Here is a 17,295-nt window from a genome sequence, read left to right as displayed (position 1 = left end):
ATTTTTGTTTAGTGCCTGAAATAATGTTAATCACTAGATTGGCACCCCATCCACCACATTAAACATTCGCACCGTGGCTGCAGTGTGCACTATCTACAAGACGCACTGCAGCAACTCATCAATGGTTCTTCGGCAGCATCTCCCAACCCACAACCTCTACAAGGTAGAGGGATAAGGGCAGCAGGCACGTGGGAACACCATCACCTGCAAGGTCTCCTCCAAGTTACACACCATGCTGACTTGGAAATATATCGTCATTCCTTCATCATCACTGGATCAAAATCCTGGAACTCCCTCCCTAACAGCACTGTGGGAGTACCTTCACCACCACCTTCTCAAGGGCAATTAGGGATGGGCAATAAATTGCCAGTGACGCCCAAATCCCAGGAACAAATAAAATCCTATTTACACCTCTGATTATCTTTCAATAGGTTTCTGAATAATTTAAATGCCACCGCCAAATCTGATGGTGGAACCTGGGCAGCAGATTAGGTAAGTAAAAGTACATAAACTTTCTTTGAAAAAAACCTAATAAATTAATAGAATTATATATATTTGTTAGAAGCACAGTAAAAATTGAAATAATAAAAGATGAATGAGAAAAAAAAATGGTAAGAGAGGCAGTGAATGAGCTGCAGTAAAACTTTTGTTTTCAAATGATATTTAAAATTCTTTTAAACTTTTATTTTAATTATATAGGATGGTTAAAGTAATAAATATACTCGATTACTTTTAATACAGTGATATTAGTGTGTGAGCTGAAAATCAGAAAAAGTGCTGACAAGGGAGCCTGAATTTCTTTGCATCTACAAAATTCTCTAAGAGTTAATTCTAGAATTAGATTAATTACACTTAATTAAGGATCAGTAATAGTACAATAGGCAGCGAGTTAATTAAAATATCTGTTGAGAGTCTTCAATCTAATTTTTTAATGTCCTATAAATTATTAGAAAATTACTGATCACATGAATTGTTATTTATTTGACAAAATTAGATTTTTGTCTTTGTAGGCTCATATATCTAAATGTGAAAACAATAGCAAGTGAGATTTAAAGCGGAGGCTGCTACTTTCCTACACTCAAACGTAAGAATTGGAGATGGTAAGGTTATGGGAGTAATCAGAATCTTTTTGTTCTTGAAATTTTCATTCAAAGGTAATTAATAACAATATGCTTAATATGCAAACAGTGTGAAATGTGTCTGCAGCTAAGAACTTGTTTGCTATGCCTTTATATGTTAAAGGATTACTTCAACCATTTGTGTATTTTATATCAAGGGAATATGAGAGCCTGTGCTACTGTATCCTGCTATGACTTCAGAGCCTTGAGCATCAAATCTAGGCTGACACACCTGTGCAGCATTCAGCAACGTTCTGCGGCCATGCAACTGTCTGCCAGTCCCGCACAGCCTGGGACCGGCTTTTCAAATGTGAAATTTTGCGCATGCGCAAAACTTTAAATGAACATCAGCCTGTTAAAGGGACCGCGCACCCAAAAAACAATTCGGGGAACATTGGTATTGAGGGAGTGCTGCACTGTCTTTCGGATGAGACGTTATTAGTTTTATGAAAGAGAAATGTTTGACAAGTTTGCTGGAGTTCTATGAGAACGTAATGAGCAGGGTGGATAATGGGGAACCAGTAGATGTGGTGTATTTGGATTTCCAGAAGGCATTCGATAAGGTGCCGCATAAAAGATTACTGCACAAGATAAGAGCTCACGGGGTTGGGGGTAATAAATTACATGGATAGAGGATTGGCTAACTAACAGAAAACAGTCGGGATAAATGAGTAATTTTCAGGTTCGCAAACTGTAACTAGTGGGGTGCCAAAGGGATCAGTGCTGGGGCCTCAACTATTTACAATCTATATTAATGACTTGGATGAAGGGACCGAGTGTAATGTACCCAAATTTGCTGATGATACAAAGATAGGAGGACGCAAAGAATCTGCAAAGGGATATAGATAGGCTTGATATAGTGATAGGCTTGCTATAGATATAGTGATTCAGCATTGATAAAATAAAAAAATATATTTATACCAAACCTTTAAAAATATTTAGTTGTTTTTAGAAGGTTAGAGGGTAATTTTAAATAAATTCAGTGTGAGCTCCGAGAGCTACTGAAGTCTAAGGACCATGTATATATAGTCCCCTGTTTGCACAGTACTTACAGCTCTGCTGCTGTTGGATGGAATCCAGGCAATCTAATATCCAAGTGAGTGGGCAAAAATTTGGCAGATGGACTATAATTTGGGAAAATATGAGGTTATCCATTTTGGGTAGGAAAATAAAAAAGCAAATTATTATTTAAATGGGGAGAGATTACAAAATGCTGCAGTACAGAAGAATCTGAGGGTCCTTGTACATGAAACACAAAAAGTTAGTATGTAGGTACAGCAAGTAATCAGGAAGGCAAATAGAATGTTGGCTTTTATTGCAAGGGGAAAGAGTATAAAAGTAGGGAAGTCCTGCTGCAACTGTATAGGACGTTGGTGAGACCACACCTGGAGTACAGCGTGCATTTTTGGTCTTATTTAAGGAGGGATTATGGAGGCAGTTCAGAGGTTCACGAGGTTGATTGTCTTATGAAGAAAGGTTGAGCAGGTTGAGCCTATATTCATTGGAATTTAGAAGAATGAGAGGTGATCTTATTGAAACGTATAATATTCTGAGGAGACTTGATAGGGTAGATGCAGAGAGGATGTTTCCCCTCATGGGGGAATCTAAAACTGGGGAGCATCGTTTTAGAATAAGGGGTCGCCCATTTAAAACAGAAATGAGGAGCAATTTCTTCTCTGAGGGTCGTGAATCTTTGGAATTCTCTACCCCAGAGAGCTGTGGAGGCTGGGTCATTGAATATGTTTAAGATGGAGATAGACAGATTTTTGAACGATAAGGGAGTCAAGGGTTATGGGGAGCGGGCAGGGAAATGGAGTTGAGGTCAAAATCAGATCAGCTATGATCTTCAGGGAAGTGGAGTTGAGGCCAAGATCAGATCAGCTATGAGCTTATTGAATGGCAGAGAAAGCTCGAGTGGCCAAATGGCCAATTCGTGCTCCTATTTCTTATGATCTTATGTTAAATCAAGGTTCCGTCTGCTCTCTCAGGTGGATGTAAATGGCAATATTTCGAAGAAGAGCAGGAGAGCTATCCCTGATGTCCTGGCCAATATTTATCCCTCCATCACTAAAGCTAATTATCTGGTCATTATCACATTGCTGTTTGCAGGAGCTTGCTGTGCGCAAATTGGCTGCCGCGTTTCCAGCATTTCAACAGTGACTACACTCCAAAAGTACTTCATTGGCTGTAAAGTGCTTTGGCACATCCTGAGGTCATGAAAGGCCAGTGCAGCCTTCGGCCGCCTGAGGAAAAGAGTATTTGAAGATCAGTCCCTCAAAACTGTCACCAAGCTCATGGTCTACAGGGCCGTAGTAACACCCGCCTCCTGTATGGCTCAGAGACATGGTCCATGTACAGTAGACACCTCAAGTCGCTGGAGAAATACCACCAACGATGTCTCCGCAAAATCCTACAAATCCCCTGGGAGGACAGACACACAAACATTAGCGTCCTCGTCCAGGCCAACGTCCCCAGCATTGAAGCACTGACCACACTTGATCAGCACCGCTGGGCAGGCCACATAGTTCACATGCCAGACATGAGACTCTCAAAGCAACCATTCCACTTGGAACTCGTCCACGGCAAACAAGCCAAAGGTGGGCAGAGGAAACGTTCTAAGGACACCCTCAAAGCCTCCCTGATAAAGTGTGACATCCCCACTGACATTTGGGAGTCCTTGGCCATAGACCGTCCTAAGTGGAGAAAGTGCATTCGGGAGGGCGCTGAGCTCCTCGAGTATCATCGCCGAGAGCATGCAGAAATCAAGCGCAGGCTGCGGAAAGAGCGTGCGGCAAACCTGTCCCACCCACCCTTTCCCTCAACGACTATCTGTCCCACCTGTGACAGGGATTGTGGTTCTCATATTGGACTGTTCAGCCACTAAGGACTCATGCTAAGAGTGGAAGCAAGTCTTTCTCGATTCCAAGGGACTGCCTATGATGATGAGAAATAGAAAGAAAGACTTGCATTTATATGGCGCCTATCACGACCACCGGACGTCTCAAAGTCACTGTTGTAAAGTGGGAACGCAAGTCTTACTTTTCTTGCTATTGTCACGGGGAAAACAGTGTGGTTACTTTGGTATTCAATGTAATCTATTTTAGTAAATACATTCTATCTTCGCGAAGGTAAAGTGAACAGAAGCCTGCGACAGATGGTCCCGCCCGGGCCCCGCGAGTGGGTCAGCCCCATGAGCGAGAGTCCGCGGGCGGCCTGCGCTCCCCTTCATTTTACCTGCAGCTCCACCACCTGCCGCACATCGTCCGCTGTCAACCAGCTCATGGTTGCTAGGAGACGCCGTCAGCGCCATATCCGGGTCAGTATGCCCTGCCCGCACAGATCTCGCGAGAGCTCCTGGAGCACGAGCCAGGGTTTACGGAATCTGGGCCTTCTGAAACATCTTCTGGGTTCCCCTGGGCTACCCTAAGCTCATCTCTGATTGCATTTCTTTCATATTCAGTTTGCATTAGTATTTTGCTGCTGCCTTATTCTCATTGATTTCGTTTCTCTTTCTCTACTCCCTAAGGAGCATACCCCTCCTGTCAATCAACGAGAGGTAAAAAGGATCATTCTGTGTTTCAGATGAAAGTTGGTTGGTCTGTTTTACGGCATTTCAGAGTGGTCGTTTTCAAAAAGCTTCAAGATCATCACTCATTTAAAGCATCAGATTTCCAGGCAACAAAAATTCACATGGGGATGTAACGTTCTATTTATTTAATAAAATGTTTTGTGTCTGTAATAATTTTTTTAAGTATGGTTTTCTATTACTGCACACCCCTGTCAAACAGCATTTCTCTAAGAATTGTCTTAAATGGATCGTCCAAATTGAGTCAGTAGTCATTCTATATGATGGAAGGGAAGATACAGGAAGAGTGGGAGACGCAATGAGGAGACTTAGGAAGAGGAGTAGGTCATTCAGCTGCTCAAGTCTGTTCCGTCAATCAATGAGATCATGGCTGATCTACGACCTAACTCCACATACCTGCCTTTGGCCCATATCCTTTAATACTTCTGGTTAACAGAAAGCTATCAATCTCCGATTTAAAATTAACAACTGATCTAGCTTCAATTGCCGTTTGCGGAGGAGAGTTCCAAACTTCTACTCCCCTTTATGTGCAGAAGTGTTTCCTAATTTCACTCCTAAAAGGTTTGGCTCTAATTTTTAGACTATGCCCCCTAAATCTAGAATTCCTAACCAGTGAAAATAGGTTCTCTCTATCCTATCTGTTCCCCTTAATATCTTGAAAACTTCGATCAGATCAAGCCTTACCCTTCTAAATTCTAGGGAATACAACCCTAATTTGTGTAATCTCTCCTCGTAACTTAACCCTTGAAGTCTGGGTATCATTCTGGTAAACCGATGCTGCACTCCCTCCAAGGCCATTATATCCGTCCTAAGGTGTCCAGAACTGCTCACATATATCCAGGTGTGGTCTAACCAGGATTTTGTATAGCTTTAGCATAACTTCTACCCCTTGTATTGTATATAAATAAAGGCCAGCATCCCATTAGCATTTTTGATTATTTTCTGTACCTGTTGATATTTTAATGATCTATGTACCTGGACCCCCAGGTCTCTTTGGACTTCCACTGTTTTTAGTCTTTCACTATTTAGAAAGTGCCCTGTTCTATCCTTTTTAGGTACAAAGTGGATGACCTCACATTCGGCTACATTGAAATCCATTTGCCACAGTTTTGCCCATTCACTTAATCTGTCGCTATCCCTTTGTAATTTTATGCCTCTATCTACATTGCCTACAATTCCACCAATCGTTGTGTCATTGGCAAATTTGGATATATGACTTTCTATGCCATCATCTAAGTCATTAATAAATACAGTGATTAGTTGAGGCCCCAACACAGATCCCTGCGGTACATCACTTGTTGCATCCTGCCAATTTGAGTTCCTACCTACTCCCTCCCTCCTGCCACTTAGCTAATTTCCTAACCAGGTCAATAATTTTTCCTCAATTCTGTGGGCTTCTACCTTAGTTAATAGTCTCTTATACTGGAACTTTATCAAATATGTGGTGTATGAAATGATACAATGAACTCCGTACTGTGAGCCAGTGACTCGGTGTAACCTGGTCAGTCTTTAATGGCTTCCAGAGGTGAAGTTCAGGTTATATACTGGGCCCAGCAAGAGTGTACCTATGACCCTAGGACCTCCAATGGTAGTGCCCTCTGTCGGTGGGCAGACCTTATGTACGTACATTACATCATTCCCCGCCCCTTCCCCCCCCCCCCACCTCCAACCAGTTCTTGGCACAAGTCCATATTACAAGTTCAGACGGTCCGGAGCCCTTCGCTCCCTGGTTGACCACATCAATACAAACCCAGTGCTTTCCGAGTCTCTCACGACTTGGGGCTGGGCTTTGACCACATTGGGTTCTTCTGATGGCTGGACGTTAGTTGGTTGGTCGTTTAAGCTCGCGGTGTCTTCCAACTGTTCCGGTTTGTCAGTGTGTCTTAGCTTGATTTGATCAATATGTTTCCTGCACATCTGCCCATTTTTGAGCTTAACCATATACACCCGGTTACCCTCCTTATCCATAACATTGCCTGAGAGCCATTTGGGCTCATAACCATGGTTAAGTACATACACTGGGCCATTTGCAGATAGGTTGCGTGACACTGCGGCGCGGTCGTGATACCACTGCTGGCGTTGACTTCGGGTTTCGACGTGATCGTTGAGGTCAGAATGGACTAGAGAGAGCCAGGTTTTGAGGCCTCGCTTCATCAATAGTTCCGCAGGCGGGACCCTAGTGAGCTTGTGTGGCCTTGTGCTGTAACTGAGCAGTATCCGTGACAGGCGTGTCTGCAAGAAACTGAGTTACGTGTTTCAGGCTCTGCTTGATGGTTTGAACTGCCTGTTCCGCTTGAACGGGGCTGACCTCACATGTTTTATGCCATTGCGTTTCATGAAATCTTGAAACTCCAGGCTCGTGAAACACGGTCTGTTGTCACTGACAACAATGTCTGGCAGACCATGTGTGGCAAACATGGCTCTCAGGTTCTCAATGGTGACAGTGGAAGTGCTGGATGACATGATCACACATTCTATCCATTTGGAGTATGCATCCACCACCACAAAAAACATTTTACCGAGGAAGGGGCCCGCAAAGTCGACGTGGATTCTAGACCACGGTTTGGATGGCCATGACCACAGACTGAGTGGAGCTTCCTTTGGGGCATTGCTTAACTGCATGCAAGTGCTGCACTGATGCACGCTTGACTCTTAAGTCCAAGTCAATGCCAGGCCACCAAACATGGGACCTAGTGATGGCCTTCATCATGACAATACCGGGATGCGTACTATGTAACTCGCGTACAAATCTCGCCCTGCCTTTCTTGGGCATTACAACACGATTACCCCACAGTAAACAGTCGGACTGGATGGAAAGCACATCTTTGCGACGGCTGTACAGTTTGGTTTCATCACCCATTTCCTTGGGGATGGTCGACCAGTCCCCATTAAGAAAACAACGTTTTACAACCGATAGGGTCAGATCCTGGCTGGTCCAGGTCTTGTTGAGCAGTGACAGGTGACCCTTCACTCTCAAAGGCATCCATGACCATGAGTAGCTCTGCTGGCATTGGTGTTTCCACCCCCGGTGTGGGCAACAGTAACCGGCTCAATGCATCAGCGCAGTTGTCGGTGCCTGCTCTATGGCGAATGACATAATCATAGGCAGATAATGTCAGCGCCCACCTCTGGATTCGGGACGATGAGTTGGTATTGATACCTTTATGTTCCGAGAACAACGATATAAGCGGCTTGTGATCGGTTTCCAGCTCGAAGCAAAGCCCAAACAGGTACTGGTGCATTTTTTTTTACCCCATAAACACACACTAAAACCACTTTCTTTACCATGCCGTAGGCTCTTACTGCCTTGGACAGGCTTCGAGACGCGTATGCAACTGGTTGCAGTTTGTCTGACTCATTGGCTTGCTGGAGTACGCAGCCAGCCCCATAGGACGATGCATCACAGGTCAAAACTAGATGCTTGCTTGGGTCATACAGTGCCAGTAGCTTGTGGAAACATAACAGATTTCTAGCCTTCTCAAAGGCTCTGTCTTGAAGTTCACCCCACACCCAGTCGTCTCCTTTCCTGAGCAGCTTGTGCAAAGACTCTGATACAGTGCTCAATTTGGGTAAGAAGTTACCGAAGTAGTTGAGAAGACCCAGGAACGAATGCAGCTCCGTCACATTCTGGGGCCTAGGCGCATTTTTGATGGCCTCTGTTTTCGCGTCTGTAGGCCTGATTCCATCTGCAGCAATCTTTCGTCCAAGGTATTCGACCTCTGGTGCCATGAAAACGCACTTCGAATGTTTCAGCCTGAGTCCCATTTTGTCCAGATGACGCAGAACCTCTCCAGATTGTGCAGGTGCTTGGCAGTGTCACGACCTGTGACTAGGATGTCGCCTTGGAATACCAAGGTCCTGAGGACGGATTTCAATAGGCTCGCTATGTTTCTCTGAAATATGGCTGCCGCCGAACGAATGCCAAAAGGGCACCTGTTGTAAATAAACAGTCCTTTGTGCGTGTTGATACACATAAGTTTCTTTGATGATTCAACCAGTTCCTGTGTCATGTAGGCCGACGTTAGATCCAATTTGGTGAACGATTTTCCCCCAGCTAGCATTGCAAACAGGTCATCAGTTTTCGGTAATGGGTACTGATCTTGTTTCGAAACTCGGTTGATCGTAACCTTGTAGTCTCCACAACTCCTGACCGTGCTGTCGCTCTTTAACACCGGAACAATGGGGCTGGCCCATTCATTAAATTCGACCGGTGAGATGACCCCCTCACGTTGTAGCCTGTCCAATTCAAGCTCAACTTTTTCCTCTCATCATGTGCAGAACTGCCCTGGCTTTGTGATGGATGGGCCTAGGTGAATCTGCACCTTGGCTCTCTCGAAGCTGCCAATTCCCGGCTCAAACAGTGAGGGAAATTTGCTCAGCACTTGAGCACACAAATCATCATCCACTGATGACAAAGCTTTGATATCGTACCATTTCCATTTTATTTTCTTGAGCCAAATCCTGCCGAATAATGATGGGCTGTTGCCCGAGATAATCCATAACGGTAGATCATGAACTGCTCCCTTGTACGACACTCTTACTGCTGCACTACCAATCACTGGTATGAGCTGTTTGGTGTAGGTACGCAACTTTGCATTTATCGGACTCAGCTTGGGTCTCTGCCTTGGTCTCCCACAGCTTTTCGAAAGTCCTCTGGCTCGTTATCGATTGACTCGCACCTGTGTCTAATTCCATGGATACCGGCACGCCGTTTAATTTTACCTCCATCATTATCGGTTGGCTCTTTGTTTGTAATTTTACCTCCATCATTATCGGTTGGCTCTTTGTTAGGAATGCACGTACACTATACACTTCCTCCTCGGAGCTCTTAAATGCCTGGGGCTGCATCACCAGATCCACGCTGAATTGATCATCATCCACGTGGTGTGTTGCAGCTTGCTTGCTCTGCTGTGGACATGTCTGCTGAAGATGCACCATCTTCGCACACCCTCTGCATACATACTGCCTGAAGCGGCACTGATGGGGTCGGTGATTGCCCCCGCAACGCCAATACATTGAGCTCGGATTTGCACCCAATGGCAGGCTTTGAGCGGCTCCCGTTCTGGCATACGCAGTTGAGTAGGCCCTCGATGGCGAACTTTGAGTGGGCCCGTTCTCGCATACGCAGTCGAATAGGCCCTCGTAGGCGAACTTTGAGCGGCTCCCTTTCTTGCATACGCAGTCGAGTAGCTCTGCCGGCCGTCAATACAATTTTGTACACAGTACTAGCCGTGGAGTTCCTGTTTTGTCACGATATCTGCTTCATGCTTTTCTGCATGGACATGCAAGCCTGGGCGATGGTGATGACCTTGCTGAGATCCAGCGTCTTCGCAGCCAGCCGCTTACTTAAGATCGCCTCGTGGTTGACCCTGATTACGAAAAAGTCATGCAGAATGTCTTCCAATGCAGGCCCAAATTTGAAAGGCCCTGCAACACATCTCAGGTCGGCAACAAATGCCGCTACATCCTGGCCTTCTGGTCAAACGTGCGTATAGAAGCGATATCTGGATATGAGGATTCCTTCCGTGGGTTTAAGGTGTTCCAGAACTAGAGCACGCAGTTCTTTGTAATCCTTTTCTGTAGGAAGAGTGGGTAAGAGCAGATTCTTGATGAGTGCATAGATCGTGGGCCACAGACGGTGAGAAGAACTGCCCTGCACTTCTCTGCATCCTTGTCTTTGTTTAAGTCGTTTGTCACGAAATGCTGGTCAAGACGATCGGTGAAATCTCCCCAATCCTCTCCCTCATTGAATCTCTTGCGAATTCCAACAGTACTCGATTGTGCTGTGCTTGCCATACTTTTGAGTGGGTTCGTATTTGCTTCGTCGTCTGTTTTTGTGTATAAAATGTTACAAGGAACTCGGTACTGTGAGCCAGTGACCAGGTTACACCTGGTCAGTCTTTAATGGCTTCCAAAAGTGAAGATGCAAAGGTGAAGTTCAGATTATATACCGGACCCAGCACGAGTATACCTGTCATGTATTCAACTGTCATTGTAATCCATGTATAAACTGACCTAAGTTGTACACCGTGAGAACACTGACCACTAGGTGGTGAACTTGTGGGAGACACTCCTAAACTGGACTTTCAGGTATAAAAGGGGAAGCTGCACCCACCTTCATCACTTCAGTGCTGGCAAATAAAGGTTACAGGTCAGAGTGACCTTCTCTCTAGTATGGGCCTCGTGTGCATTTGTACTATATAGTAAGGACATATCATTGGCGATGAGAAACTGGGATTTAAACCACCCGAGCATGGTCATTAGCAGCACAGACGAGAGTTACTGTGTTGGTGATAATTGGGACAATTTTATTGAGAGACTACAGTAAAGTTTCATAGAAACATAGAAAAATAGGTGCAGGAGTAGGCCATTCGGCCCTTCGAGCCTGCACCGCCATTCAATAAGATCATGGCTGATCATTCCTTCAGTACCCCTTTCCTGCTTTCTCGCCATACCCCTTGATCCCCTTAACTGTAAGAGCCATATCTAACTCCCTCTTGAATATATCCAGTGAACTGGCATCAACAACTCTCTGCGGCAGGGAATTCCACAGGTTAACAACTCTCTGAGTGAAGAAGTTTCTCCTCATCTCAGTCCTAAATGGCCTACCCCTTATCCTTAGACTATGTTCCCTGGTTCTGAACTTCCCCAACATCGGGAACATTCTTCCCGCATCTAACCTGTCCCGTCCCGTCAGAATCTTATATGTTTCTATGAGATCGCCTCTCATCTTTCTAAACTCCAGTGAATAAAGGCCCAGTTGATCCAGTCTCTCCTCACATGACAGCCCAGCCATCCCTGGAATCAGTCTGGTGAACCTTCGCTGCACTCCCTCAATACCAAGAACATCCTTCCTCAGACTAGGAGACCAAAACTGAACACAATATTCCAGGTGAGGCCTCACTAAGGCCCTGTACAACTGCAGTAAGACCTCCCTGCTTCTATATTCAAATCCCCTAGCTATGAAGGCCAACATACCATTTGCCTTCTTCACCGCCTGCTGTACCTGCGTGCCCACTTTCAGTGACTGATGAACCACGATACCCAGGTCTCGTTGCACCTCTCCTTTTCCTAGTCTGCCACCATTCAGATAATATTCTGCCTTCGTGTTTTTTCCCCCAAAATGGATAGCCTCACATTTATCCACATTATACTGCATCTGCCAAGCATTTTCCCACTCACCTAACCTGTCCAAGTCACTAAGGAATGGCTGGGACAGGGTTCAGCCGATAAACGCAGGGCTCATCTCCTGACGGTTTGTGGATCCAGGACATACTCCCTGATGAAGGACCTTCTAGCGCCAGAGAAGCCGGTGGACAAGACTTTTGAAGAGCTCAGTATCTTGATCGGGGAACACTTTAAACTGGCGAGCAGCATGCACATGGCGACACACCGATTTTACACGCACCGGCAACGAGAAGGGCAAAGCGTTCCAGACTTCGTGGCAGACCTCCAACGACTGGCGAGCCTATGTAAGTTCGCAGATGCATGCAGAGTGGAGATGCTGCAAGACTTTTTTATTGAGGGCATCGGGCACGCTGAGGTTTTCAGGAAACTGATTGAGACCAAAGACTTGACCTTGGAAATGGCTGCTTTGATGGCCCAGACATTTATCTCAGGGGAGGAAGAGACCAGAATGATGTTTGACAAAAATCTTGGTTTAAATGCAGCAAATGGACAGGGAGTCAACATTGTTAACATGGCAAACAGTTGTCCAGGCAGACAGGGGCAATCTGACATGCCCAAGCATGTAGTCGAACCCAAAGTGGGAATTCAACAGAGACAATGGCTAGATGAATGGCGATTCATGCCATCGCAAGGGACAATGCGGCCAGTAATGGGGCCATCAACACCTGTTAATGGTGTGCTTAAGGACTGTTAGAGAGACAGTCAGAGACGATCGACTGGTAATGGACCTCTTGTTTCCAACAACAGCTCATGTTGGAGGTGTGGAGGCAAACACACAGCCAGAGCTTGCAGGTAACAGCCAGGTTGATGTACGAGGAGGACGGGCCCGATGTAAGCCCTATGAGGCCAAATGGACACTGGGGGAAATCGTTGGAAGCTGAAGTTCAGCGAGTTCATGTGAAGCACATATACAGTTCATACACCAGGACGCCACCGATAATGATGAAAGTGCTCCCCAATGGCATCCCAGTATCAATGGAGCGAGACACGGGGGCCAGCCAGTCCCTGATGAATATGAAACAGTTCAACAAGTTGTGGGCGTCCAAAGCCAAGAGGCCAAAATTATTGCCGACTGCCGCACAGCTACGGACATATACAAAGGAGATCATTTTGGTGCTGGGCAGCGCCACGGTAGTCGTGACCCACAAAGATTCGGAGAACAGGTTGCCACTCTGGATTGTCCCGGGGGACGGTCCCGCACTGCTGGGGAGGAGTTGGCTTGCTCTCATGAACTGGAAATGAGGCGATGTCAATGCAATTTCTTCTGTGGAGCGAATATCATGCTCACAGGTCCTGAACAAATTTGACTCACTATTTTCACCGGCATTGGAACTTTCATGGGGACGAAGGTAGTGATTCTCATAAACCCGGATGCCAGGCCAGTACACCACAAGACCAGAGCAGTGCCGTACGTGATGCGGGAAAAGATAGAAGGCAAATTGGACCGCCTGCTGAGGGAAGGCATCATCTCGCCAGTCAAATTCAGTGACTGGGTGAGCCCGATCGTGCCGGTGCTCAAGGCGTGGGTCGGTCAGGATCTGTGGTGATTAGAAGGCTACCATCAATCGGGTGTCACTCCAAGACCAGTACCCGCTACCGAGAGCGGAGGACCTTTTTGCAACGCTATCCGGTGGTAAACTTTTTTCAAAATAGGACCTAACCTCAGCTTACATGACCCAGGAGCTGGCGAGTGAGTCGAAGAAGCTGATCACCATCATGACACACAAAGGGTTGTTTGAGTACAACAAATGTCCATTCGGGATTCGCTCAGCCGCCGCGATCTTTCAACGAAACATGGAAAGTCTCCTCAAGTCGATTCTAAGGATGATGGTTTTTCAAGACGACATCCTCATCACGGCTCGCGATACTGAAGAACACCTCCACAACCTGGAGGAGGTGCTACACAGACTGGACTGGGTAGGGCTGCGACTGAAAAGGGTGAAGTGCGTCTTCCTAGCTCCAGCGGTAGAATTCCTGGGGATGAGGGTAGCAGCAGACGGGATCAGACCTCCTGCGTCCAAAACGGAAGCGATCTGGAGAGCACCCAAACCCCATAACACGACGGAGCTGCATTCGTTCCTAGGGCTCCTGAACTATTTTGGTAACTTTCTTCCCAAATTGAGCACACTGTTAGAGCTGCTACACATGCTCCTACGCAAAAGTCGCGAATGGGTCTGGGGGGACAGCCAGGAAAGGGCTTTTGATCGAGCACGCAATTTGTTATGCTCCAACAATCTGTTAACGCTATATGACCCATGTAAGAAATTTGTTTTAACATGCAATGCGTCATCCTATGGGGTTGGGTGTGTGTTGCAGCATGTTAATGCCAAGGGTCAGTTACAGCCGGTAGCTTATGCCTCCAGAAGTCTGTCCCAGGCAGAAAGGGGCTACGGGATGGCTTGCCTGTGTATATGCAGTAAAAAAATGCACCAGTACCTGTTTGACAGGAAATTTGAGCTGGAGACAGATCACAAACCCCTAACGTCCCTTTTGGCCGACAACAAGGCCATAAATGCAAATGCATCGGCCGCAAACAGAAGTGGGCACTCACGTTAGCCGCCTATGACTATACAATTCGGCATAGACTGGGCACTGAAAACTGCGCCGATGCACTCCGCAGGCTCCCACTAGCCACTACCGAGGGGGCAACCGAGCATGCTGCAGAGATGGTCATAGCTGTTGAAGCTTTCGAAAGTGAAGGCTCACCCGTGACAGCCCGTCAGATCAAAGTCTGGACAAATAGAGACCCGCTACTGTCTTTAGTCAAGAAATGTGTCCTCAATGAGGACTGGGCAGCCACGTATGGGGCATGCCCTGAGGAATTTAAACCATTTCACAAGCGCAAGGATGAACTCTCAATTCAGGCCGATTACTATGGGGAAACCGAGTAGTCATGCCCCAGATGGGCAGAGAGGCGTTCATCCGAGAACTCCACAATGAGCACCCGGGCATTGTCGTGATGAAGGCAATTGTCAGGTCACACGTTTGGTGGTCAGGGATAGATGCAGACCTGGAACCTTGTGTTCGCAGGTGCAACACGTGTGCCAAGCTGGGCAATGCACCCAGGGAAGCCACCCTTAGCCCTTGTCCTGGCTTGTCAAGCCATAGTCACGCATCCATGTTGACTACGCATGTCCTTTAATGTTTTTGGTTGTAGTAGACGCCTACTCCAAATGGATCAAGTGTGACATTCTCAATTCAAGCACATTCTCTGCCATGGTAGAAAGTCTACGGGCAACGTTCGCCGCCCATGGTCTACCGGACGTCTTGGTCAGCGACAATGGCCCATGCTTTACAAGCATTGAGTTTCAGGACTTCATGGCAGGAAATGGTATCAACCATGTCAGAACGGCACCGTTCAAGCCGGCCTCAAAACGGCCAGGCGGAATGAGCAGTGCAGATAATCAAACAGGGGATACTCAGAATCCAAGGGGGTTCCCTACAAAGCCGCTTATCACGCCTCCTGTTGGCCAATAGATCCCAACCACACTCGCTCACAGGGGTTCCACCAGCAGAGCTTCTAATGAAAAGGACGCTCAAAACCAGGTTATCCCTCATACACCCCACCATGAAAGAAATTGTTGAGAGCAGACGCCAGTCACAATATGACTACCATGATGGGAATGCGAGGGCGCAATGTATTGATGTCAATGACCCTGTCTTTGTCCTCAACTACGCTGCAGGGCCCAAATGGCTCGCAGGCACTGTGATTGCCAAAGAGGGGAATAGGATACTGGTAGTTAAACTTACCAATGGACAAATCTGCTGCAAACACGGGGATCAAACAAAAAGGAGGTTCAGCAACCCCATAGAAGAAGCAGAGGAAGAACACGATGTAGAGTTCACTCCACCACAGATGACCGAACACCAGAACCAAGTGGAGGAGAGCCCAGTCACTGTGGGCAGTCCGGACAGGCCTGAGGCACCGCAAACAGCAGACACTCAGTCCAGCGCCCAACATCCGCAGCCCCAACTCAGGCGCTCTACAAGGGAGCGTAAACCACCAGGGAGACTTAACCTGTGATCCCAATAAGACTTTGCGGGGGAGGTGATGTCATGTATTCAACTGTCATTGTAATCCATATATAAAGTGACCTAAGTTGTACACCACGAGAACACTGACCACTAGGTGGTGAACTTGTGGGAGACACTCCTAACCTGGACTTTCAGGTATAAAAGGGGAAGCTCCACCCACCTTCATCACTTCAGTGCTGGCGAATAAAGGTTACTGGTCACAGAGTGACCTTCTCTCTAGTATGGGCCTCGTGTGCATTTGTACTGTATAGGAAGGACATATCAATACCTATGACCTCTGACGGTAGCACCCCCTGTTGGTGGGCAGATCTTATGTACATACATTACAAAATGCCTTCTGGAAGTCCATATAAATAACATCCATAGACATTCCCCTGTCCACTACTTAAGTTTGTCATGCAGTGCCTTTCATAAATCCATGCTGGCTCTCTCTGATCGACTGAAAATTTTTGAGGTGTTCAGTCATTCTATCCTTAATTATAGTTTAGTATTTCCTGGCAACAGATGTTAGGCTAATGGTCTATAATTTCTTGGTTTCCCTTTCTCACCATTTTTTAATAGCGGAGTGATATGTGCAATTTTCCAATCTAAAGGAACAGTTCCTGAATCGAGAGAACTTTGGAAGATCATAGTTAGGGCATCTGCAATATACTCACCTACTTCCTTTAAACCCTGGGATGGAAACCATCTGGTCCTGGGGATTTGTCACTCTTTAGTGCCATTATTTTCTTCATTGCTGTTATTTTACTTACATTAATTTTATTGAGTCCCTGTCCCTGATTTAGTTTCCTTGGGATTTCTGGCATGCTATCCTCTTCCTCTACTGTAAATACTGGCGCAAAGTAATTATTCAACTTGTCTGTCATTTCCTTATTATCATTGATAATATCACTGCTTTGAGTTTTTAAGGGACCAACAATGCTCTGGACTACCTTCTTTTCCTAATATAATTGTAAAAAAAAGTGTTGATTTTGATATCCCTTGCAAGTTTCCTATCATACTCTTTTTGTAGCTCTTCCTATATGTTTTGTAATCCTTTGCTGATATTTGTATCTTTCCCATTTGCCAGCATCTGTGCAATTTTTTTCATTTTTGTATGTTTTTTCTTTTAGTTTTATGCTATCCCTTACCTCTTTAGTCATCCATGGCTGATTTTTTGGCAAGTAGAGCTTTTGCCCCTCAGGGGTATAAACTGGTTCTGCATCACCTTAAATTCCTTTTTGAACTTCTCCCAATGATCTTCTGTCATTTTACCCATTAATAGATTTGCCTAGTTTACTGTGGACAGTCTCTATCTCATCCCGTTGAAGTCGGCCTTACCCAAATCTAGCATCTTAGTAGTTGTTTTGCGTTTCTCCCTTTGAAATA

The 17,295-nt window shown here is 46.0% G+C and overlaps 1 protein-coding gene across 4 annotated transcripts in view; it reads right to left on the bottom strand.

The window, feature by feature from the left end:
• The window catches only part of c7h8orf74 (chromosome 7 C8orf74 homolog), a 52,813-nt gene that overhangs the window by 31,107 nt on the left and 4,411 nt on the right, over window positions 1-17,295 (bottom strand). Inside the window, exon 1 of one of the 4 annotated variants that reach the window (XM_070885165.1) lies at window positions 4,353-4,404. The exons of 2 other annotated variants lie outside the window; for them this stretch is intronic. In XM_070885165.1, coding sequence (XP_070741266.1) covers window positions 4,353-4,400 — 48 coding nt within the window. In that variant the 5' untranslated portion in view covers window positions 4,401-4,404. Of the gene's footprint in view, window positions 1-3,956; window positions 4,032-4,352; window positions 4,405-17,295 lie in introns of those variants that run through there. One more of the 4 variants, XM_070885168.1, reaches the window with a different exon arrangement.

The sequence above is a fragment of the Pristiophorus japonicus genome, chromosome 7 (genome assembly GCF_044704955.1).
Source record: "Pristiophorus japonicus isolate sPriJap1 chromosome 7, sPriJap1.hap1, whole genome shotgun sequence".
NCBI classification, from domain to species: domain Eukaryota; kingdom Metazoa; phylum Chordata; class Chondrichthyes; family Pristiophoridae; genus Pristiophorus; species Pristiophorus japonicus.
This window is presented reverse-complemented; position numbering and strand designations above follow the sequence as displayed.